General features: G+C 39.3%; 1 protein-coding gene across 7 annotated transcripts in view; it reads left to right on the top strand.

Annotated features, from left to right (window-relative positions):
• Window positions 1-26,305, top strand: part of Fggy (FGGY carbohydrate kinase domain containing) — a 409,535-nt gene that overhangs the window by 65,155 nt on the left and 318,075 nt on the right. For 6 of the 7 annotated variants that reach the window (XM_047521121.1, XM_047521094.1, XM_047521114.1 and 3 more), the window contains one exon: window positions 6,574-6,662. In XM_047521121.1, coding sequence (XP_047377077.1) covers window positions 6,574-6,662 — 89 coding nt within the window. Of the gene's footprint in view, window positions 1-6,573; window positions 6,663-16,478; window positions 16,535-26,305 lie in introns of those variants that run through there. The other variant, XM_047521137.1, reaches the window with a different exon arrangement.

Genomic DNA, 26,305 nt, shown 5'->3' with positions numbered 1-26,305 from the left:
GTGCAATGATAGAGATATTCACAGAGTATTGTAGGGGCACAGTGTGGGGGCATCCAGCTCAGGGGCGCAGGGACAATTTCATGGACTGGATAACATCAAATTTGAGTCCTAAATGAGGAGTACATCTTTGTACACACACACACACACACACACACACACACACACACACATGCAGGTGCACACACACCAATTGTTTGTTTCTCTCGAGAGCCCTGGCTCTTACAGGGACTGAAGAGGTGGGAATTTAAATTGGAAGAATGATTAGATGTAAGGGATGAGAGAGAAGAGAAGGAAGATTATTCCCTTGGTAACCTGACCAACAAACAGGAAATCAAGGAGAAGGCAGCCATTTTGGAGAAGAAAACAAGTTTCGCCTTGGACATGTTGAATTGGAGGTACAGGGGGACATCCAGGAGACATGTCTTGGCAGTTTGAATTGGAGTTTGAGATTTGGCATGTCAGTCAATGTGTAGTTGTTTGAAGTCATGGGAGTGATTGAGATTTCCCAGGAGCATGTAAAAAATGAGAGAACATTTGTGGCACAAATCCTGGGGAACAGTCACATTGAAAAGCACACTATAGAAAAGGAGCTCAGGAAGGAACCAGAAGAGCAGTGATGAGAAGGGCAAGAGGGATCCTGGAGAAGGTGGTATTAAGGAAGAGTTCCTCCCTTCTCCACTTGTCTACATCATCTGCTTTCTTTTGTTCCTATTCCAAGACCTACTTACTCTTTCCAGAACCTTCTCTTCATATTATGACTCCCTCCCTCCCTCCTGTAGACGATACCACCAAAAAGGAGTTGTCCTTTCTGGGTCACATGGCATCTCTCCTGTCTGCCTGGCATTTGAGCATCTCATGCTTTAGGGAGACAGAGGCCTGAACTAGCACTGGGCTGGACATTAGAAATAGAAAGTTTAGTCTGACACTCTGCATGTCTATCATTGACCTTGAGACCATCATGGTCCCTTTCTGGGTGTTAGTTTCCTAATCTGAAAAGTGAGGTATATAATTTCTTTCCTTCATTGCTTTAAGGAATTATACAGCTTAGATGAGATCATGCATGTCAAAGTGCTTTGAAAAATATGAAGGTCTGTAGCAGTAGTGAGTGAATCTTGTCATCTTATTTCATTTAACGTTCACAACATCCTTTGGGGTATGTGCTAGTAATATTGACTTTGAGGACTCTGAGGTTTTAGGGAATTAATTTTCCTAAAGCCACCCAGCTAGAAGTGGTGAGGACAGCTATCAGACTCAGACTTGCTGGACTTCAACGTCTTTGACCCCACATACAGCAGCCTAATTTTCTGATACTTGAGGTGGTATCACTCTCCTGGACAAAGTCAGCTTTGCTGACTCTGATCAGTTATCATGCAGATGTAACACTTTCATGGTTGGGAATCATCTCTAGTGTGGATGATGTATTTACCTATCAGTACAAGAGCAGGGCTTCATGGGAGGTAGGGGAAGGGTTGCATTTAAGTCCAGCTTTTAGAAATGAATTATATAATGGAATTATTTCATTTTACAAATAAATCATATGATGGAACAGTTAAACAAAACCCTTCTCTAATGGGAATAATCTGTCTTATCAGTTCAGATTTTTGTTTTCTGGGTATCTTTCTCTACAGTAGCACTGATATTTATTCTACTTGACCTTTAGGCTTTAGCTCAAATCTCTCCACCATGAAGTCTGATCTAGCCACCAAAGCCCTTTCCGTTCTCTGAACCCTGTCTGTGATTACTCATTAGAGGCAGATATATGGCCACACACAAAATATGATGAAGTTGAGGCTGACTCACCAAACCTTGATATCAGTCTCATTACATTATTGTCATACGTCATACTTTTCAATTACCTTTGCCTTTGTGCACATCTTTCTCCAATTCCATTGTAACTTGCTTTTGAAAAAGGACTAGCTTTAAATTTCTTTGTACCTCCTGAAGTGTTTTGAATTTTTTTCCCTCATGAGTTGGTCTTGTCTTTTGTCTTCCAGAAGTTTGCTATACTGAGGTAGATCAAGGTATGAATGCATAATTCAGATACATTGTGGAATGCAGGGTTGAGACTGGGGTGTCCCCCAGCCACTGCGACTTCTGAGTCCAGGGCAGAAATTTGATAAGGGAAGAAGGTAGGAAAGTCAATCCAGGTAGAGGCTTAGAAATAGAGTGTAATGTGTTGGGAGAGTGAAAGAATAAGACAAGAACTGAGTGGAGATTGTTACAGAGAGGCCATAGGAGATGAGCTCAGGAAGTCATCATGATAATGATAATGCCACCTTGAACCCAGAGCCATGTTAAGGAAGAGTTAAGATTTGATTCTCAGAACCAACGGGCTACGAGGACATTTTAAACAAAGAAATGGAATGGTGAGTCTTCCGTTTTAGAGAGATGCCTCCAGTAGCACCAACCTCAGCTGACCTGCCTGTGTACCTTTTCTAGTGTTTGGTCTTGGTATCTGTGGGCAAGAGTTTGAAATTCACTGTTGTTTCATTCATCTGGGCAGGTTCTGATAGGGTCTTATACTCTACTCCATATTTTCAGCATCATTTTTCTTTTAAGAAAGATGTTGAGGATTAAGTTTCTTCCTGAAACATCTTTCCTCAGTGGTCTATCAGTCCAGGTCCTGATTTTGAGTCTTGAACACAGAGTAATAGATTTTCTTGGTTAATTGTTCTGAAAAACATCATGAGTATTGGGAATGTGTAGATAGAGTTAATTATTGAGTGGAGAGTGATGGAGCCCTGTTCCTTCCCTTTACTCACTGCACACCACAGAGAGCCTGGAGAGAATCTCTTTGCAACGTAATATAAAATACTTGGATGATCTTTCTTTGACTGGGCATCTTTAGTTTCTCACGTTGATTCTAGACTCTCTGCTGTCACAGTAACTTCCTTGTTTCCCCCACCAGTGTCCTCAGTATCTAGAAGCAGCAGAAACCTTACAGCTGCTGGTATGTTGCAGTGGGAGGCAAATGGCAAAGACTCTTCTTCTCTACCCCGAGGCTGGCAGGGCAGCTGATGGCTGGCCTTGAATCTGGGACATAACCTCTCTCTCTCACCCTCTGCAGAGACCACAACTGTGTGAGCTCTGAGTAGTAGCCTCTTCCCAAAAAGACTGTGGTTTTATGAAGTAATAAATGATTTGGTTGCTTTCAAACTGGGAGATTGCTTAGCTCAAAGGATTGTTGTTGGAATGCAGAAATCTGTAGTGCCAAGTCATATACCCCAAATCGTTGCTGATTCCTTTTTTCTTGAAACACTAGCCCGAGATTGAAATAGAGAGTTCTGGAACTTTTGAGATTGTGTATAAAGAAATGTATTTGGAAGGACTTTTGGGTGCTTATCCTTTTTTTTTTTTTTTTTTTTTCCTGCTGTAAAGAATGGCAGTAACTTCCATTGTAACGTTTCCAGAAGGCCCAGACACAGCTCTGCAAGGGTTAGGATCCTCAGGGTGGTCACTGTGGCATTGGAGAAGGAAAGATCACTCATCTTAGGGCTAAGTCCTTGAGGTCTGACCCTGAGTTTCTACATCCTTAGTAAGAGAGTATTAGGTATCATCTGTACGCCTCTGAACCACAGAGAATCAAACGAGATGAGGCTGTAGGAGCACTGTTGCAAACTGTGGAGGAAACAAGAGGACAGTCACTGTCATGATGCAGGCCCAATGTCCACCAGGACAGAATTGACTCAGTAAGGTTGAGGCCTGGGACGGGTACTGCGCTGACTGGAGAGGAGGAAGGACAGAGAGATTTTCCCATAGAACTGTTTTAAAAACTCCATCTCCAGGGTTCTTGACCAATCTGGCAGTTGGGGAGGGGTACAAAACCCTAGTAAATCATGCAGCCCAGTGAAGAACTGCATGGGACCCTCACAGACACCAGTTAGCATCTAGAAGAAAGGGATCAGACTTCTAGACAAACTCCCTCTCACCCGAACTCTCCATGCTTTTCTTTGCTGGCTAATCTCTAGACTTTGTTTTTGTAGAGAAAGCGGGGACTACTGCTTTCTTCTCTTCAGAGACCAGGCACATTCTTAAAGCTACCTCGAACTTCCAACAACATGCTCTTTCTGGTTCCTTTCTGGTTCCTTATCGTATGGTGAGGTTGACTCTTATCTCTGGCTTTGGTCAGGAGGAAATGATGCTTCTAGATCCCTCACTCCTCTAATACTCAGCAAAAGCTCTGAAGTTCTCTTAGAGACATTCTGTTTAGGTTTCATTCTTCACAGTGGCTGTCTGCTGGCTATGGGCTGAGTGTTCTCATTGTGCAAGGTCATTAGTGACCCTATACAAGATCTAACAGACGTAGTTGTACTCTGAATCTGTAAAGATCGTTCATTTGGCCCTGGCTAGAAGTATTGTGTTGCTGTAGAATTTTGGTGGTTCCTGCCTGGTGACTGGCTTTGGATTTCTAGAACTCTTAAAAGGAGGCTGCCTTTTCTCTTCCCTGACCACTGATCACTGCAAACTCCAAACACTTGGAAATAGACCTTAATAGATCTTTGAGACTATCCAAAAGGCCTTCTGGTAGTTTGACTCACATGATTTCAAAGGCTATCATTTTCTGATGGTGACTTGTTAGGATAGAGTTAACTACTGGTTTGTGCCTGTTTTAGGCACATACAGTAAATTTTGTTTTCGTTAATTTGTTGTTAAGATATATGAGCATTCAAAGAGAAGTTTAGGAAAGGTCCCTTTCTAGATATAAGATCTCCAACAAAATCAAATGAAATTAAACAACAGAGAATGGGCTTAGTACTTTGATTTTAAAATCGGAACCATTTGATGTTGTTTTAATGGAACCCTTGGAGTAGTACGTGGACATCAATGTCTGTGTTCATATAGTGGTGATTGGGAGGTGATATGTAGTAAGAACTCACAGAATATGAGGGTGAATGTAGGTAAAGTGTGGTTGTATGTAAAATTGATAAAACAGCCCTGAGCACTTTTGTGTTGCACTGAGGAGGTAGCACATGTGGAGCCCTTCATAAGCACTGCAGCCCTGCTCAGAGGAGAGGGATTAGAAGGAGAAACTGAGTGGTTTGTCTTGCAGTTAGTAAATATTTATTGAGTATCTACTGTGTGTTGCCCTCCAGCAGGTATTGGAATATGTCTCATTTGGAACTTCTGCTTTGTTGCCTGTAAGTTCCCTCAAATGCCCTTGAGTTTATGATAAATTCCTTTCCTTAGCTTCTTGTAGAGAGAATAATTGCAAACAGGACATAGATTACCTGAGCAGTAGGTTACCTGAGCAGTAGGAAACCTTTCTTGCTAGTGCTTCAGTCCCCTTTACCGTGTGTGTGTGTGTGTGTGTGTGTGTGTGTGTGTGTGTGTGTTCATTCTTCATCTTTAAGTGCTTGGAAGAGAGTGGTTACTTCACAGTCCTAGTTTTATCTCACACCTGGTTCCCCAGTTCCATTCATAGGCATGAGTTAAATGGCTCCACTTGGATAGGCATTCTAAATTTGGGGGAGAAGGAATCTGATTGGTTCAGCCAGCTCCCATGTCTTTCCATGGCCCAATCAAGTTCTCAGAGTAAAGGGATTAGAGCTGTGTAGTTTCCACTCATCCTGGCCATTGCGGGTAGAAGGGGAGACAGTCATCAAATATGGTGAACAAGACTGGCAAGTCCTTGATAGCACTCAGGTTATCTCTGTCCTTCCTCCTCTCCAGTCAGCGCAGTACCCGTCCCAGGCCTCAACCTTACTGAGTCAATTCTGTCCTGGTGGACATTGGGCCTGCATCATGACAGTGACTGTCCTCTTGTTTCCTTCACAGTTTGCACTGAGTCTTCAAGGAAAGAAAGACATTAAACAAATATGGTGTGTTAGCCAGACCTAACCTCACTTAGGAGATTCTGGAAGCCTTCCGCAAGGGGTGGTGGGTTGGGTTAAGCAAAGGAACATGAGAAAATGGATCCTGGCAAGAACCAATTGATAGGTGACAGATGAATTTTCCAGGTGGAATTGACAGAGGAAAGAAAAAGCTCAGCTGTAAGGAAAAATCTGACCCTGTGGCAATGTGGAAAAAACAAATCTTTAAAATTATTCAACAATGGCTTGGTTATGTGGCTGTTCTCTTTGGCTTTGACTGGAAGTTCTCTGAGGGCAGAAACCATCTTTTCTCTTGTCCTTGGGACCCGTTGGCTCCTGGAGAATTTTATGTGTCCCAGTACATTCAGATTCACTGAATAATGTCTTGATGCAGTTTTCTCCCCAGATTTCAGCTGCTCAGTGTTAAAATATTACTATGTGTTGGAAGCGTACTCTCTCATTCTTCATTGAGAAGATGGATTGTGTATTCTCATAGAGTGTTTTCTCCCTCCAGGTTGGCAAAGTGGGATAAAAGGGAAATTATGATCATTTTTGGAAGGATCAATAATTGCCATTTTTCTTTCCTATATAAGTAGTGTTTTTATATCATACTGTGCACCCCAAGTCCTGAACAGATGTTTTAACAGACATTGTTGGCTGGCTGTATTTTTGTTTGGAAAATTTTGAAACATTACTGAAAGAGGAGAGGGCTAAGACAAAAAAAGAACCCATAATTGATTCTAATATGTATTTAATTTGGCAGAACTTGAGAGAGACTTGCTGGGATAAGGCAGGACATTTCTTTGATCTCCCAGACTTCTTATCATGGAAGGCAACAGGTGTCACAGCACGGTATGTTAATTACAAGTTGGATTTTATTTGCACTCTTCCATTCTTGGGTGCCTGCGTATATGTATTGCTTTCTTAACTCTCTTTGACTGGACATTCTGTTTGTACATCTGCATGCGATTTTGAATACTTGAAACATCTTGAATCTATCTTCCACCTCCATTGCACATGCCCAAACACTATTCCAGTTCCTAAGAGACCTGGAATGTGAGTATCCAAGGTGAAGACCATTCCTTAAAACTGGATACATTTGAAGGAGACATGAAAAATCTTTTTTTTCCCAAAGGCACTTTTTTCCCAAAGGCACTTTTTACATGGTGACTCAAAATTAGGGCAAGAGATATTTTTCAAGGAAGCTGTTTTTAACTGGATGGATGTGATATGAACTTATTTTGTTTTTGTATAGATGTGCAGAATCTATATAAATGGTATATAGTGGTATATTTTATATATTTATGTAGAGGTGAATGTATGTTGGAGTTAGCAACTATTTTTCAGTAAATTATCAATGTTAAAAATAAAGTATGTGCTACATGATGAAGACTTTTACAGAATACTCATTGCATGTGAAATTGTGGCTGCTATAATTAACAGTGGGTATGTGCCTGGGTAGGCACAGACGATGGACAGGAAATCTCTACATATGGCAAATCTGTTACCATTTTGACCTCAATTTAAGGGCCTGCACAAGGGTGAGGGGTCTTCTTAAATTGTGTAAAGAATTTAGAATCTGGATTGAGCAAACCTGTGAGGGAAAGGATCCATTCCCAGAGGAAGAGATAAACCTGTGTAAAGTAGGGAGGCTCGTGTTGTATCTTAAATTGTGTGCCTTCAGAGCAGAGGAAATCCTCCCCATTTTCATTATGTAAACTCAGGAGAAGCTGGAAACATCAGTACCATTCCCTCCTGTCTGTCCCACAGTGCAGGGCTGGGCCTTTTCTTGTGTTGAGTTGATAAGAGTGTGATAGTTCAGCAACCCCAGCTTTCAGAAGGAGATAGTAGTGAAGGCCTTTGACAAGCACATCCTTCTTCATGCCGTGCCCCCTAGTACCTCCCTTGAGCAGAGCAGTCATCAGCCAGCAGTCTCAGAGAGGAGAGCATCCATATGCACTTGAAGACAGCTTCAGCCAACCTCAGGTCCTCACCCTTCTCAGGAGAGCAGGCTCTGGAGAAGTGGTCTGAACTTTGCCCTGGAAGGTGTAATTAGTCAACATTATAGTTTTCACCACTGGAGAGGAGGCCTGGGTGAAGACCTCATCTTGGGCATTCCTCTTGGGCATTCAACTTAGGTATTGTCTAAGTTAATTCTGAGAAGAATTTCTGTAGGCTTTTTTTCTACCTTTGTGCAGCAGTGAAGGAAATGTTCTGCCGAATTTAGCAAAATAGACCTGTTAGTTAAAATATGCTACTAGTTGTGTGTTTGTAGACCATTGGGTTCAGGTTTATAGGACACAAAAATGGAACCAGAGATGGAGGGGTACCTAGTTTTCCTTCTCTTTTCTTCGGGTGTTGTTTAACCCAGCACTTTAACTTCCCCTTGGTTCTTTCTGATGACTCTGGATACTGTAAACACCTGTTTCCTGGTGTCTGATGCCATATTCAGACTCCAAGAAGTGGAATTTTTGAAACGAGTCCCAGCTTACATAGATTTAAAACAAATGTATGCATACATATTGCGAGGTCACATGGTGACTTATATTCCTTAATAGCTGTGTGCCCTTGGGCATGTCTCTTTGTTGAGTCTCCCACTTCTTATCTGCCAAATGGGGATCAGGGTACCTACCTGCAGGCTTGTTGGGAGAATCCTGTTAAAGTAATTTTGCAAACTAACTTGCATCTAAGAATCACCTGAATAATTTATTTAGCACAAATCTCCAGGAGTTGCGGTTTTCAGCCTACTGAAATCTCTATGGGACACCTGGGAACTTGTATGTTTAGCAAATGCCCAGGTGGTTATATGGTCAGGTATATTTGGACAATAATATACAGAACATACATGAAAACACTGTGACTCTGAGATGCTCCCCACCTGTGAGAGATCAGAAGTGTTTTGAAGGCCTAATGAACTTAGTGAATTTAAAATTGAAGGAATTGTTGTTGACATCAGAACATACTTGCCATCTTCCACCCCCGTCTGTGACACTCTCAGACCTTATGGAAGCAAAAAGTTTAATGCTCAGAAATGATTTATTGACCATTCAGTCATCCGTGCCATTTTTTATTGGCTACATTGCTCATGATTCATTCTGTTTTCATTAGTACAAATTAATAATCCCCAACACTCCCCCAACCCTGTCCATACTTGTGAGCAAGTTCAGACCTCCCTTTCAGTTTCCTTCTCTGCAGAGCAGAGACTGCAGACTTTGGGCACCCAGCACCAATTTCCTACTGTATTGGTGACTGCCCTCTTCTCTGACCCACTTACATCTTAAGTTTGTCTTCTGTCTTTTCTGATGTTTACTCAGTGTCTCAATTCGTTTTGCCTTCTCCATTTCATCCTGCGTGATCAAGGTGAAAGGAAGAACTTCTCTGAGCATGATTGCAAATGTAGAAACAGCGAGTTCATGAGGTTATTGGATGGACTGAAATAACAGAAAAGCTTTGAACATGGAGTTGAGAAAAATGTTTAAGGAATTAACCCTTTATTTACTTCCCTTTCTCTATCATGTTTGGCAGGGAGTCTTTACATTAAGTTACTGGCATAAAGGAAAGAGAAAAATACTTGTGGTCAGACTGACCCAGGTTCAGCATTTCCATCGTATACTGTCTGCAAGAACCTGGAGCAAACTGTCAACCTCCCTAAGTCTCATTTCCTTGTCTGTAAGCACTCTCAGGGGTACTGGGGATAAAATATGTAACACATAGTATTTAAATAATAAAGACTTACTTTTTAAATTAAAAAAAAATCCCCACTACCTATTCCCTCCCCTAGAATAAGGGAGACAAGGGTTAGAAATAGAATGTCCCAATGCCAAAATAACTTTGGGCAATAGAGCAGGAACTTGGCATCCTCTGGGCAAGGAGAGGTTCAGATTTGGTGTTTATTTGGCTCTTACATGTGGTTGTTTTGGGTGGATTTGGTGAAATGAGTGCCAAAAAGGCTAGAAGGTGTTTTTCTTTTGCTTTTTATTATTCTAGTAGAGTCTGGGCTCAGGACTGATTGGATTTCACCTTGTCATAAAGCTTTCAAATGTGTTTTTGGCAGTGACCATGTGTAAGAAATCCTCTTCTTCCTTCTCTCCTCCTTTTCTGTTTTCCTCTTGTGAAAACTTGTCCCCTCTCCTCTGTAGTTATTCTCATCTCCTGAAATACAGCAGCTACTTGTGTTTATCTGGGTCACTGAGGAAATCAGCACCAGGCCTAGGGTTGATTTGTAATTCTGTTCCATTCTTTTCATCATATTAATGAAAATAATTACTGCTATCTTTGTTAATAGTATAATGGTCACTGTCATTTATCGAGTGCCTTCCTTTTATCTGTTCTAGGTGTACTGACGAATGTTAGCTTCGTTAGTCCTCAGCAACCATCCTTGAAAGCAGGTGGTGTTATTACCATCTTGCAGTTCAAGATCTGAAGCCGAACGCTTTAGTAATTTGCTATGTTCTAGCCATTGACTAAGTGACTGTCCAGAACATGAGAGATAGTCAGAGATCCAAAAGATAAAATTTTGTATAACCATACTAAAACATACATGTAAATCCTCCCTCTAAAGAGATTTTCAGTGACTGGTAATATGGTAAAAATAGGGCCAGGGTATGGTTCAGTGACAGGTATGCTTAGGATACACGAGGCTCTGGGTTCAATCTGCAGCATGTGCGTTCTCTCTCTCTCTCTCTCTCTCACACACACACACACACACACACACACACAAAGAAAAATAAAAAAAAACAGTGAGTAAAATGTAAAAGAATCTGAAGTCAGTAAAAATATTTATAGAATAACTGAGTTTATTCTAAGAATTTCGCAAACTCTGTGAGGTTCTTTAAACTTACTAATAGGTTATTTCCAAGCTTCTTGTGGCTAGAACAAAGTGGGACATGGCAAGATAAAGAACTGAGTGTCCGTGGAAACCCAAATGCTGTTCAGGAGCCTAAGTTTGTTTTGAACATTGGTGTCTGAGAGAAATTTTTCCTACATTATCAAGGGGCTACAATATTCTGTAACTCATGTGAAAGTGTGTTCTAAAAATAATTCCAATTATAATTTCAGACAAACTGTTTATTTTAAAATAGTTTAAATTTTCAGGAAGTTTTCTAGTTGTAAATTCACAGGAATGATGGTACTGAGAGCTCACCCGTGCCTGACACTGAGTTTCCCTTGTTATTAACATCTTTGCTTGCATGTATGGTGTGTCGGTCACAAGTAATGAACACATATTGATGTGTTAGCATGAACTAAACTCCACACTTTTTTGAATTTACATAGTTCTTGCCTAATGGGCTTCATCTGTCCCAGGTCCCACCCGGGATAGTGTGTTACATTTAGCCATGTCTCCTCAGTGGCTGTTGCACAGGCTTTCTTGTTTTCAATAGTGTTGGTTATGTATATGGTGGGGCATCCCTCTGTTGGAGCTTGTCTGATGTTTTTCTAACAGTGAGACCTGGATAGTGTGTTTTGGGGAGGAAGGCCACAGAGGTAATGTAGTTTTTCTTTCATCACTCTTGGTGTTAACCTGATTTCCTCTTTGTCAAATTTCTCCAGCTTAAAGTGCTCATCCCACTGCCGACCCCCTGCCCGACTTGTATACTGTACTCTTTGGAAGGAAGTCACTGTGTATAGCCCAAACTTAAAAGGAGTGGGGAGCTATGTATACTTCACCTCCTTGAAGGTGGAAGAGTTACATATATTATTTTGAATTAGTTTTATATGGGGGAATTATTATTTCTTTCAGTTCACTTTGTGTGTGTGTGTCTGTGTGTGTGTGGTGCTGGGGATCGAACCCAGAGTCTTGTGCTTGCAAGGCAAGTACTGTACCAACTGAACTATATCCCCAGCCCTCAGTTCACTTGTTTTTATGGCTTTAGAATGAAGGAAATTGATAACCAGGCTTCTTAGGCCCAGGAGACATTCTGTAAGTTTGGTTTAAAGTTTCCATATTAGAATTTCTGAGATGTTTCTATGGCATAGGGCTTTATTTTCTAAAATATAATTTATTTTTCTTTTTTAATATTATATTTACATGCTTGTATTATTTTCCCTTTCCTTTCTCCTCCACTGCAATATACAATTCTGTGTTGGTTCTCAGTGAATAGTTTGTCTTCCACTTTAAAGAAATGAAATAATGGTTTTTAGAAACCATTATTAAAATAATATCTTTTAAAACAGCATTTATCAGTGTGATTCTCTGTTTGGAGTTTATAAGGAATATCTTTGTATTGTTATTTTTCTCACAATTACTTGCTAATCTGTCAGTATATGATTATGATTGGCATATTGATCTGAAGTCATTTTCTAAATGCAGTCTTCAGGATCTCAAAAATAGTACCATGATTTAGACTCTTCATTTCACTGTTGGTTTTTTTTTTTTTTTTTTTCAATTTTATTTGGAAATTTTCTTTGTACCATGTATTTTTTTACTTACTATATTATTATTATATTTTTGCTATCAATAAATATTATCTGCAGTGATACCTATATAACGTTTTATCCTGTCAGTACAATATGTCCACAATTGGACAATTTTGCCACAATTTTCGGCCTGAGATAGGATTATTGTAGTTTGGATAATTGAATGTTTCCCAAAAGCCCATGTGCTAATGCCTTAGTTGCCAGCTGGGAGGGAGTGGAATCTTTGGAAGGTGGGGCCTAGTGAGAGGAAGTTAGGTCATGGGGGCTTGCCCTCGGAGGGAATATTAGGATCCCATCTTCTTTCTGTCTCTCCCTTTGCTTCCCTGCTGCCATGAGGTGAGCAGACCCCCTCCACCATGCAATTTTGCCATTATGTACTGCCTTGCCAAGTGACCATGGACTGAAAACCCTGTAACTGTGAACCAAATATTCTCCTTAAAAATTGGTTATCTCAGGTATTTTGTCACCTTAAAGCTAACCAATGCAGGGATCTCATTTTAATTTACATTTTTGCATATTAAATGCCATTTATTTTCTTATATTAATTGCTTATTTTATCAATTTGTCAGTTACTAATTTTCTCAATTAGTGTTACAACGGTTGATTACTAATGTTATATTGGGATTTAAATGTTTTCTTAAATATTAGCAAAGATTCATTGCATATTTTTGTTTTAGTATTTTCCTGAGGTGTAATTTTTGAAAAAATTTAAACATACAGAAAAGTTGGGAGCATAATGTATTGAACACCTATTACTCTTCACTGATGTTCAATTATTTAACACTTAGTTCCTTCTGTGCTCCCTCATGCATGCTCTATCAATCTAGATATCTATCATCTCTGACATACAGGTGAGTTTATTTTGCTGAACCATTTGTTACCATAATGCAGACATCATAATATTTCAATCCTAAATTTTGCAACATGATCACCCAGGAGCACCAACATTCTCACTAGATAACCAGTGTCATTATCTCATGTAGGACAATTAAATTAATTCTCTCCAGTTTGTAAAGTCCTCAAGGGTATCTCTTGTTAAGGGTACAGAGAGCACTTACTTTTCTTTGTCCCTGGAGTTCTGAGTGGTAGAGATGGCATACAAAGCATATTGGCTAAATGAAGAGTGTAAAACTATCTCCTACTCTCTTTACTGCTGATGTACACAATTTTGATATACCGGGTGAACTGTACAGCTCAGAAGTTGAGACTAAAGGTCATCTGCATGTTCAGGTGTAGGTGTACATATGTGGTGTGGGGCAGATAGAAGACCAGATATGTCAACCAGATCTCTTGTTCAGTGTTCTGAGTGCAGACCTGTTTAGGTGTGCTTACTCCCTGGCAACAGGAAGCCAACCTGGATGCACCTGGGCATAGAAAGCAATGTATGAATCATCATTCGCCTCTATCACTGTGACTCGCAGTGCAGCTTGATATATTCCAGTCCCTCGGGAATCAGATGGTTTCCCTTACTCTTTTGGAGAAAATTAAGTAAGAGGGTGGAGTGCTAAGTCAGCTATGTGTGCTCTGGTGATACTGAGTAGAGAGCAGCCTGGGTAGGGGTCTTGTCCTCCCTAAGGGCAAAGGCACCAGTGTGAGAAGGGAGAAGCCTCATGCTAATGTCTGCCTCTGGAGACTGTTACTGTCCACACCTTTTCCTCAGTGCTTGTCCTCCCAGATGAGATTTGATTAAAAACCAACATTATTTTAAAATAATTCACATTCTACATAATTCACAAGTTCACTCATTTAAAGAATACAATTCAGTGTTTTTGACATATTATTTATTTTTAGTAATTATACTTTGTGTAGTATAAAATTTGCCAATTTAACCATTTTAAATATACAGTTCAGTGATATTGATTACATTCACAGTGTGGTATAACTGTTGCCACTATGTTATTCCAACACTATATTTTAAAGCAATAACTTCTCATTCCTTGTAAACCTCTAATCTTTTTTTGTTATAATTTTTCTTTTCTAGATACCTTATTTAAATAGAATTACATACTACTAGTCCTTTTGTATCTGGCTTATTTCACTTAGCACCATGATTTCAAGGTTTAACCACATTGTAGCATGTGTCAGAATTTCCTTCCTTTTTATGACTGAATAATAATGTTCCATTGTACATATTTGCTTACTCATTCATCTGTTGATGGACCTGTTGATAAATGTTTGCATTGTTTCCACCTTCTTGGCTATTGAGAACAATGCTACAGTGAACATTGTTTTATTAGTTTGGTTTCTGTTCCTAAAACAAAAACCTGAGACTGGATAATTTGTAAAGAAAAGAGATTTACTTACCTCTCAGTTCTGAAGGTCAAGGCTCATGTGCTTGGCTTCTAGTGAGGGCCTCATGCTGCAATATGCTCTTGTATAGAACACAAATGCAAGAGAGAGTGGAGTTAACTCTCTTTTAGATCCCACTCTCTTGGTAACTAATTCATTCCAGTGATACTTAACGCAGCCTCAAGAGAACTAACCCAGTCTCTTGAGAAAGATATTAATCCATTCTTAGAGTGGTATCCCCATGACCCACTCCTCCCCACCCAGGTCCCAACTCCTCTTAATACTGTTACATTGGGAACCAACCTTCCAGCATGTGAACTTTTGGGGGACAAACAGATCCAAAACCTAGCAATTAGTGTATGAATATGTGCTCAAGTCTCTGATTTTGGTTCTTTTGGATATCATCTAGGAGTGGAATTGCTGGTTCATGTGGTAATTCTATGTTTAGTGTTCTCAGAAACCACCAGACTTGTCCACAGTGGCTACATCATTCTCCCTTCCTACCAACAGTTTGTGAGAGTTCCAATTTATCCACATCTTTGCCAACTCTATTTCCCCTATTTTTTTCAAATTATAGTCATTGTTGTAGATCTCTGTAAGGTTTGGGAGTCAGCTTTTTTAATGTTAAAAATTTCCGAATGGAAGAAAAGTTGATGAAAATTAGATTATCCTGGAGGTGGTGGTTTTTTGACTGGATCTTGGTTGAAGCATCCTGATAAGGATTCCATAGGTCATCTCATAAAATTTCCTTTTTTCTAAGGAAAAAAGCACAGACATTCTTGATTGACTTGATGCTAAAGCCCTTTGATTTACATTGTTTATGTTTGTATTGGAGCATGGTTTCTCAAAACAGTGTTGCATAAAACAACCCTCATATATTCTAGGAAGAATGACCCAGTCCTCTCTAATCAGATTATATTTCAGAATATTTAACAGTACTGAGAAATGACCTGTAAATATGAGATTTCTTTTATTCTTAATTTTGGCAAAGAAGAGTGGTTTAACTCTTAATAGAAAAATATGACCTTCATCTCTTCACTGATAATAATATAAATAATGTAGAATTTAAAATAACACATAAACACATAAGGGTCAATTCCTTTCTATAAATAAATCTAGACATATGGATTCATCAGCTATTAAGATGGTCCTGTAAAGCCATGAAGGGACCAGCTCTTTTGACATTTTTACATCTAGGTCTTAGCCCAGACTTCATTCTTATGATCACCTCATGGTCCAGGATGCTTCTGGAGTCCCCATCATAAGGTGCACAATTCATCTAGCAGGAGGCAGGGAGGTGGCAAGGGTGGGGGCACTTCAACAGGACATACCATGCATCTGAGCCAGCCTTGTGTAAGCGACCGTTCTAGGAGATCCATGTAATATTTATAGTTTCATGTCTTCAACAACACTTAGGTTTATGGTCAAACCCAACAGGAAGGCAGTCTGGTCAATGTAGGCTTTTAGTTGGATGCCCTTCTACCCAAATAAAATTGAAATTCTCTTACCACTGAAGAGAAAAAAAAGAGAATTGATGTTGGACAGATAAAAAACAAAATCACCGAATCATAATTTCTCAGTAAATTATACTGATCAGTAACCCAGATACCAATTTATATTCTTTCTATGATAGTGCCAAAAAGGAGAGTGAGGGTGGCAGGTGGGGAGAAATGAGTAGTTCATGATTTCTGTCATTTGTTCTTCCATCGCTCGTTCACTTATTCTTTGCCTATAGAGTCGCAGAGCACCTGTGGGATTTCCCCTCTCTAATCCAGCACTGGAGAGATACACATTTTTCAAACTCTTCAAATCCATATGAAGGCTAGTGCCAAAAAGTCCTCAGCTCACAATTTTCTCTGACATTTTTCATGTGAATGAACTCAGGAAACCCCTTTACTTCCTCTCAATCCATTTCTTCTTAGGAAATGGAAGACAAAAAACAGTATGGATTTGCTTTATGGAAAAAATCAAGTCCACATGGATAGGACCTCTGGCTGGTGTCTGCCACATACTAGCATGTAAGAAGTATTATCTCCATCTGTGTTTCCATTTGTTTGTTTGGTTTTTGTTTTGTTTTGTTTTGTTTTGGGGGGTGGGTGCTGGTGGTGGTGGTCTTATTTTTTTTTTTTTTCCATAGCAGGGATCGAACTCAGGGGCACTTAACCACTGAGTCACATATTTTTAATTAATTAATTAATTAATTTTTATTTTGATACAGGGTCTTGCTAAGTTGTTTAGTACCTCGCTAAGTTGTTTAGGACCTCACTAAGTTGCTGGACTGGTCTTGAACTTGCAATCCTCCTGCCTCAGCCTCCTGAGTTACTGGGATTACAGGTGTGTGCCACCATGGACAGCTTTTCCCTATGGTTTTTATTATTTGAGTATTAAGGTGAATTCAAATTCAGTTAAATAACTTGCAGGTGGATGGAAAGGACATAACTTTCAGAAACCAAATAAATCTGATACTTTCTTCTTTCCATTCTCCTTCTTGGCTTCCTGTAATGCCATTGAGGTTCTATAAGGCATGAACTGAGAGTCACCCAGGTTTTGACCTATCATGTCATGAAGACATGAGTAGGTACCAGGAAGGCCTCAGGCCAGTCAGTTCAGAGAGCAAATGTCCAAGGAATGTTAATGTCTTGGCTTCTCCTCCTTGCCTGTCCCCATGCAGGTTCTCAGGGTCTGCTGTTCCCCACACTAGTACTGCCTACAGTAGCGCTACCTGTCTGTGTCTGCACACGGAGGCAAAATCTAAGGAAGGTCAAGTCTGTTATCTTTTACTTTCCATCAGTAAAGCAAATCTGAATACAAAAGGTTAAGAAACCTCACCTTTGTCCTTTGGGGTATAGGTAAAAATGTGTGACCTCGGTAATTATGATGGGCATACCTTTTGTTGAGAACCACCAGTCTGAGCGTATTCAATTTCTATAAAGTTCTTTCCCAGCCCTCTGCTGCATACATCTAGACATGAATTTTGTATTCCTGAAAAATGATAGCCAGCATGACTCTAATTTTCCAACCGAGCAGCAATATAGCTTTTCCTTTACTTAACAATTTTGAGACCTCGAATCACTTTTGGAATTTAATCCCATTTGCGCTTTCAATATAGTAAAGTGGACTGATCTGGGAATTTGAGTCCTCATTTACAAATGGATGTGATGGTGTATTTTCTTTTGAAAATATTTTGAAACTGTGAAAGTGGTACATATATCTCATTTTCCAGGTCATAGAACTGAAACCCACAAGGGTCGTACTTTGAAGATAAAGCCAGTGGCTAGAGAAAGAGCTGGATTGTCAGGGGGATATTCCCTATCTTGCCTTGCTTCGGGGATCCTTTTCCTGCTCCAGAAGGCCCCCTTCAGGATGGAGGGGACATCCAGTCTTTGTGGGCTCAAATTCATTTTCTACCAAGGGTGACTGTCAGTGAACTCCCTTGTGGCCTTGCTAATGGCACCTTCAGAATGTGCTGTTGTTGTGTAATTCTGGGTAGCCTCAAAATCCAGTCAATCTGATTAATTGTATCAGTTTTCAGTCTTTGGACCCATGGTGCTGTTCAGGACTGACAGTTTGGTGGTGCCTGGGACCCATGACACAAGATTAGGAGTGAGGCTGGGAGCTCAGAGGACTTGTGTCTGGTAACCTTGGGTTGCTGACCCTCAGTTTTCTGGTCTGCAAAGTGCAGTGGTTGCATTTGGAGATCCAAGTAGCCCTTCTAGGTCCTACATTTTGAGTTCATGAGATCTAATGGTGTTAACCAAAATACCTTTATGGATTCTCTCTTACAACTCTTTTCTTTGAAAAAAAAAAAAGATTATTAAGATCTAACCTTAAAATTCAAACCTTTGGGATGTAATTTAATATTAAGATGCTCTACACATCCCTTCTTTTTTTTTTTTTTCTTCTCCTATTTAGTTTCTATTTTAAAAAAAAAAAACACCTTTTTTTTTCTTTTTTTCTCCATTTTTATTTCTTCTCTCTAAATTATTGTCAAAGGCCTTTGAAGAGAATTCTTAAATGTTATTAAGAAATTGCAGTCAAGGAGCCCTTTGTTCCCAAGTCATTTAGAAGATTGTTTTTTCTTTTGTTAAATGCAAAAAAATTGTCAACCTGTGTCATGAAAATGTGCCAAAAACTGCATTCACCAATAAAAAGTGTCAGCTCTTATTATTACCCAGATATTATTCCTTTCAAAAGTCGAGCACTCTCCCCAGGCTTTCTAAACAATCCTCAGCTCATTCATCTTCCTGGTTTCCTTACATTTTGAACCTTTCTGGGTTCATATGGGGGGGCAGCCTGTCTTTTAAAAATTAATGGATTCCAAATGCCATTCAAACCTGCTTCCGCCCTTCACCTCCTCCTCCCCTCCCCAGGCCTGCTTGTGAGGAGTCTTATATTCTGTATAAATATTGAGCTGGAGATAGTTTCAAATGAGGTGTTTGGACTTTTAATTAACCCCAACAGCCTTTCTGCTTGGGATTTCGCTCTGCTGTCTCCCTGGAAAAGTCAGGTAGGTCAGTATAGAGAGGGGAGGGAGGCTCCGTACTGGATGTGTTCCTGGCTGCTGGCCCTAGAGACACTGAACTCTGAGCCAACCATGAAGTCATTTTGAATTTAAGGAGCCTTGCTAATCCAAGGCAATGTGTCTTAATTTGACAAAGTAAAGGCTGCCCGATAAGCAACCCTAGCTACAAGTTCTGTGAAACTGGGGGTGTTTGTAAGTTTAGACTGTGCTAGAGAAATGTGGTGATGTGGAAGAATGGGCTCATTTTCTTCTGTTTACTCCCCCTCTTCAGCCCTCCCCCACCCCTCTGCCTTTTCTCTTCCTTTGGCCTGATTCAGCCTTGCAGTCTGGCCTCTGCAGTGGCTTGATGTGAAATTTGAGAAACATATGTAGTTTTCTATTTCAGGAAAATGATCTCAGGGATTGAATGTGTGTGTGTGTGTGTTTTTTTTTTTTTTGTTGGCTGTTAAGCTCTGATCTTGCCCAGTGTGGTTTTTTTTGATGATGGGAAAGAGGCTTCGAAGTGCTTTTTATCAGAATTTCTTATAATAAAGCGTAAGGTTTGGTTTCTTTATTTCGCCCCTACTCCCCACCCCAGGCCCATGATACAATGTCGTATATTCTGTCAGAAGTGGGAAGAAGTACACATTGTTCACATTACAATCACTTCATTGCTACTTGCACACGCATGTAGGAAAATGACCACTGTGTCTGTCCTTCACAAAAGCCATTTTAAATGTAGTTTAGTGGAGGACCACGGGTCTGCATACTGTTCTCAGAAAGGAAAAGGGATCCACTGGGGGAAAGTTTGCCTTCGTTGTGCCTTGGAAGCGTTAGTATTCTTTGTTCTAGAAGTGAGTCCCAGTGATGGGCCCAGGGCCCTTTCAACTGAACTTCATTCATCCAGCTATGCAAAGCCTTATAGCCTAGGAGCAGTGGGCCATAGCACATAACCTGGAGTATAATAAGCCATTCATCTGGGTTTGCATAGGTAGACGTTATGATATCTATCAGAATACATGTCAATCATTATGTGATGCATGACTGTATAATAATAGTGTTAGTAGATTAAGCTTGCATAGTACTTATTGTGTCCTAGGCAAGATTGTGAACATTTTAGATATACTAGCACTTTAGTCCTCCCAATATCTTTATATGTGCTGTGATTATTGTTTACATTCCACAGATCAGAAAACTGAGGCTCAAAGAGGCCAGAGAACTTGCCCGTGGTCACAGTTAATGAGTGCAGAATGGAATTTGAATCACAGAGTTCAAGCTGTTTACCACAATGGTAGACCAACTCCCATTAGTACTGATTAGGTTAGTACCTGTTTGTTAACTGATTATTAAAGAAATCACACAGAACTGTTTTTTTTTTTTTTTTTTCCCCCACTTTGGGATAGACATGGGGTATTGAATCCAGGGTCACTTAACCACTGAGCCACATCCCAAGCCCATTTTTATGTTTTATTTTGAAACAGTGTCTCACTAAGTCCTTAGGGACTTGTTAAGTTGCTGAAGTTGGTCTCAAACTTGGCAATCCTCCTGCCTCAGCTTCCCGAGTCATGGGGGTTACAGGCATGCACCACTATGCCCAACTGAGAATGGTTTTTCTAAAGTAAAGAATTTGCTAGGTAAATAATCACACTAAACCAGATATTCTCCAGGCATCGTCCCAGGTCAGCCTCATAAGCATCAGTTGAAAACATATTGGAAATGCAAATTCTCTGGCCTCACCCCAACCTACTTAAATGGAAACTCTTGGGAGAAGGACAGAATAATTTGTGTTTTAACAGATCCTCCAGGAGATACTGATGCATGCTAAAGTTTCAGACCTGCTGTCCAAGACTCAGTTTTTTTTTTTTTTTCTCTGAAATTTTGAGTGTTCTTAAGAGAAGGGGGGTTTCACCTTTGTATACTACAGATTTTTGTGACATCTATGTGGAAACTGAGCTCTGGCTTCAGTGATGTTTTTACTAATATTTTTTACTAATATTTCTGAGAAATTTGGGAACTTTGGGTATGTCTACATCTTGACATTTGTTTCTCTTTTGGCTTTTCCTGCCCCCCACCTTCACCCCTGTCCATGCCAATGACTTTTGATGTCTGAGAACTTAAAGGTTCATGATTGCAACCTCTTCCATTTATCCCAGCTGTCTAAAGGTCCCCTAATGGGTGGGTGAATAGGGAGCCCAGAGATGCAGGAATAATGGAAAAAGGGAAGTTGCAGAACTGGGGAATGGGAACCAAGGATGTATAAGTCATCCCACTTTCCAGAAAAAAAACCTCATCCCTTGAGGACTCTTGGTTTACTTCACTGGACTTGGAGTCATAGTTCAGTCTCATTCCACACAAGTGAATTTAGGGCATAACTGCTGAGCAGCCATTCTGTCCTCTGTAAAATGGGGATCACACAACCTACTTCACAGTGATGTCCTATTGATTTGTTCAGGCACAAGATGAGCATCACTTTGTGATAGTTGTTCTGTGTCAAAGGAAAACTTTAGGAGAGTTAACCATTAGCACCTTTGGCAGAGTGTGTTCTAAGAAAGGGATTATAGGTTTGTAGAGCATCGAGGAATCCAAAGTACTGCAGAGTGACCTGGTGTTCCAAGGAACAGAATTCTAGGAGGTCCAGTTGCAGAGAAAATCGGGCACCAGTTTGAACACTTTGTGTCTCAAATCTACTTGTTTACAAAAAGGTATCTAAAAGCAATTTAACAATGTCAGGATTTAGATTTAAGTTTTTTTGTGTTAAAGAGGCTATTGTTGAAAGTCACAACCTAAGGGCTGTAAAAATATTGATGCAACTGTGAGAGGTACATGGTATTTGACCTTCTATTAATAAAGACAAATTATTGCATTTCTATGATATTTGAGTCTGCAAAAACTTCCCTTAATTCCATTGGTATTCCATTCCACAGCTACTGGGGCCTCTGGGACAAGGGATGCAGGGTTGTGTTACTAGAAGATTTATGGGGTGGAATACTCATCTGATTTACTAAACCAAAAGTCAGAGCAGGTTCAGATAGCAATACCGTGAAACTTCCTGAATGATAATGGCCACAGAAGCAAGTCAAGTATTTGGCAGTATAGCCAGAAATTTGGTGAGACGTTATCCACAGAATAGGATCAAGCCATGGGGGAAAAATAGGTAAGCACAAACAGAGAGCAAGGCAGATCCTGAGCAGACTATACTGGAAGTAGGAGGACTCCGAGGGAGGTATTTTTTTGTGGACATTTGCAAGATTTGGACAGTGAAGTGTTCATTGTGACTTTTTGCTGACAATAACCATCTCCCACTTCACAAGGTAGCTTTTCTTTTGTCTGGACTTTAATGGTGGACCATGCACTGCATAAGGACAGGGCAATACACCCTGTATTACTTGAGAAAGTCTCAGCTTATACAATATAGTTTTTTTTTTTTCCTCTCTTGTCTTTGCTCATTCACAGAGCATTCTGGAATCAGCTCATCTAAGCCTCAGATTAAAGGGAGCTCATCCTGTTTGACCACAGTCATATCCATTTTGCCAACTCTTTGACCTTTGGAATAACATGCACTTGGGTCTGAGCTGTCAACTGCTTGTACAGATCCATCCAGATCAGTGACTTGGTATTTTCAAGAGTACTTCTAAAGGATGAGTGTCCTTCTAATTTTGTTCCTCCAGGACTTGTTTTGAGGAAAACAGGTGCTTCTATTCATAATGAGATGAGACTGTAGGGGAGTGGAGTCTTTGGGGCCTCAACTTACATTATAATCCTATACCCTTTTATTGCAAGTTGCACGTGATGTTTTCAGCCACTCACATCAGCATTTTTATCCAGCTGCAGTCAGTTTTATTTCGTTCTTGTTGATCATGATCATTTGACTGTAAAAGTATAAAAATAAGAAAAAATAATTTCCAAAGGCCATTCACTGTGGGAAAATGGAATGTATTGACTTTTTGCTTACATGCATTTGAGAGCTCTTGATTACAAGGGTCAGTTGATATGAAGTTTTGGAGATCACTCTTTGATATGTTTCAAATAGTTCAGATGGCTTGAAATTTTGCAGAATTAGAGAGAGAGAAAAAAAGAGAAGTCCAATTTGATTCAACCAGGATCTGGTTGGCAAATTAGGATTGCAAAAATCCCAGTGTAACTTGTATATGTCTTTGCAAAATAGTAAGAATAATATTACCTTCTATTTATATAGGTCCATCTTTTCAAATAACTCAAAGCAATGTCCTTTTCTGTATCCTTTTCTCTTCCCCAAATATATGTGTGATGTTGTATGGTTTCATACATGAAAGGTATGGTATTTTCATGAATGTGCTGATGGTATGGAGATCATGAGTTATTGGAAATCCTGAAACTGGGAATAGAGGGTGACTGTCAAACTTCCAATAGTTATAGCTGTGGAACATCTGTTATCTCTGTTTCCTCATCTATGTATTAGAGGTAATAATAGTACCTATTTAATAGGGTTATGGTGGTGATTAACTGTGATAATACCTATAAACCATTCACATGGTACTGCTAGCACATGCTAGGTTCCCCTGAAATACTGTTGTCTGCATTGGTTTTAGCGTCAAATAAATACGAGTTTAAATCCTCCCTCTGTCTCTTGTTTGTATGGTCATGAACAATAGCAGAGTCAGCATAGCTGCCATTTATTGAATAATAACATATTTAAGACATTATGTTAGGTACTTTATATGCACTATTTCTCGCTCCTTACCTTAACTTTCTCAGGTAGGTATGATCAGGTAGGGCAGGGTGAGGTTTAGAGAAGATAAGAAACTTGCCCACAGAAGTAGACTTAAAGGCAAAACTGACTTGTTAGTTCTTGTTCTTGGTCACCTGTTAAGGCTCCCCTAAGCCACAGCTTCATCAATTGCAGTGGGAGCAACAATAGCTCTTGTATATACAATGCCTGGCACTTACTGGACATTTTTTTTTTTGGTATTGTAGGTAATTAATTTTATTATTTTTTGTATTGTAGATAATTAATTTTATTCTATTTATTCTTTCTAGATATACATGGTAACAGAATGTATTTTGATGTATTATACATATATAGAATAAGTATAACTTGTTCCAATTAGGATCCCTTTAGTGTAGTTTCGTATGTTGTAGAGTTACACTGGTCATGTATTCGTATATATGGAACGATATGTCTGATTCATTCTACTGTCTTTTTCTATTCCCATCTCCCCTTCCTTCCCTTCATCCTGCTTTATCTAGTCCAATGAAATTCTAATCTCCCCTGCCACACCCTTGTTGTAGGTTAACATCCATATATCTGAACATTCTGCCTTTGTTTTTTGGGGGGACTAGCTTATTTCATTTAGTATGATATTCTTTGATTCCATCTATTTACTGGAAAATGCCATAATTTCATACTTCTTTATGGCTAAGTACTATTCCATTGTGTATATGTACCACATTTTCTTTATCCATTTATCTGTTGAAGGGCACCTGGGTTGGTTCCATAGCTTGGCTATTGTGAATTGAGTTGCTATAAACATTGAAGTGGCTGTGTCTCTGTAGTATGCTAATTTAAGTCCTTTGGGTATAAACTAAGGAGTGGGATAATTGGGTCAAATGGTGGATCCATTTCACGTTTTCTAAGGAATCTCCATTCTGCTTTCTAAAGTGGTTGCACCAATTTGCAGTCCCACCAGCAATGTATAAGTGAACATTTTCCCCATATCCTTGCCAACATTTATTATTTGTATTCTTGATAATTGCCATTCTGACTGGGGTGAGATGGAATCTCAGTGTAGTTTTAATTTGTATTTCTCTAATTGCTAGAGATATTGAACATTTTTTCATATATTTTTTGACCATTCGGATTTCTTCTTCTGTGAAGTGCCTGTTCATTTCCTTAGCCCATTCTTAACATGAACTGATACTAATATATTCTTCAATTAGAACTTTCTAGGCAGTAAAATTTTACTTTTTCCTTTCTTCCTGCCATGCATACATTCTTGGGAACTGGAATAAAGTCCTTAAGAGTGGATTCTTACCTTCTGAGAACTTGAGGCTGACACATGTGATCTGATGCAAGACACACCTCAGTGTCCATTTTGTGTATATGTGTGTGTGTGTGTGTGTGTGTACTCACAGCCTAGAAATGTGGGGGACTTAGTACAAGTCTGGATGCTATGTCAGGAAATCACAAGGAAATGTCTTGGCCACAAAGTTTTGCTTTCCAGTTTGTTCTGAAAGTTGTTAAGAAAACTGGCTCAGCTAAAGCTAAGCATTTAGGAATCAGATATGTTCGGACGGTAGGGTGGAGTTAGCATTGTACATTTATCTTTGGCACTCTGAAGCAGCAGTGATCCTTTAGACTCATGTGTGCAGATGTAATGTGTTCCACGATGTTTCAGCCTATACTTCCTGCCTTAATAAATGAAAGCACTTTGCAAAATCGGGCTGCAGGGCTCTGGTGCTTTTCTTTCTGTAGTCAAATCCTCCGTATGAACAATCCACATCCACTTCCTTCATTTATCTAATCACCCATTTACTCTTTAACCTTGTACAGTATAAGTTTCATGGTTACCACCCACTTCAAAGAACATCAGTAATTTCTTATTGTGGCTTCATTCATAAGTATGCATTCCAGGCATGTTTTCTCACCAGAGTATCAGTCCCACATCCTCTAAAAGCAGAGTTTTAATCAGTTGCCCTCTTATGAAATACTGTAAAGTCTATCATTTTAAAGATTAGTTAGCAGGAAAAAAATATGTTTTGGAACTTCATTTTTCTCTAACACTTCTGTTTCTTGTACTCTTTTTTTTATTGTTTATGTTAGAGATAATTTATCATCAATGTTCTTATACAAAAAATTTGTGGATTTTCTTTCTTGTGGAATATAAAAATGGTAATGTGGACTTTCTGTTTTTAATTCATCTTTATAAGATGTGCAGAAATTCTAACTAGAACTTTTTCTTGAAAAACTCAACCTAAGTAGAACTAAACCATAGAATATTATATATAATTCTGAATTACTTTATGTTATGAGTATTAGAAATAAACAGTGCCTTGAAGATTAGAATTGTAACATAATCTCATTTTAACAGTACTTTGCTAATATTATTTAACTTTGTATGAGATTCATAATCTCTAAAATGATACAACATTCTTTTTTAATCCAACCAGCTAATGCTTTCTTTCTTTGTGTTTGGTTTAACTCTCAGTCTATTATCCTATTAAATTATTAATCATTGGTACATAATAGTCATAATATTTATAAGCATCATTAATAGTATTTTACTTTCATATTAATAAATATGCATTTATA

Source organism: Sciurus carolinensis, chromosome 1, assembly GCF_902686445.1.
Source record: "Sciurus carolinensis chromosome 1, mSciCar1.2, whole genome shotgun sequence".
Lineage (NCBI taxonomy): Eukaryota > Metazoa > Chordata > Mammalia > Rodentia > Sciuridae > Sciurus > Sciurus carolinensis.
This window is presented reverse-complemented; position numbering and strand designations above follow the sequence as displayed.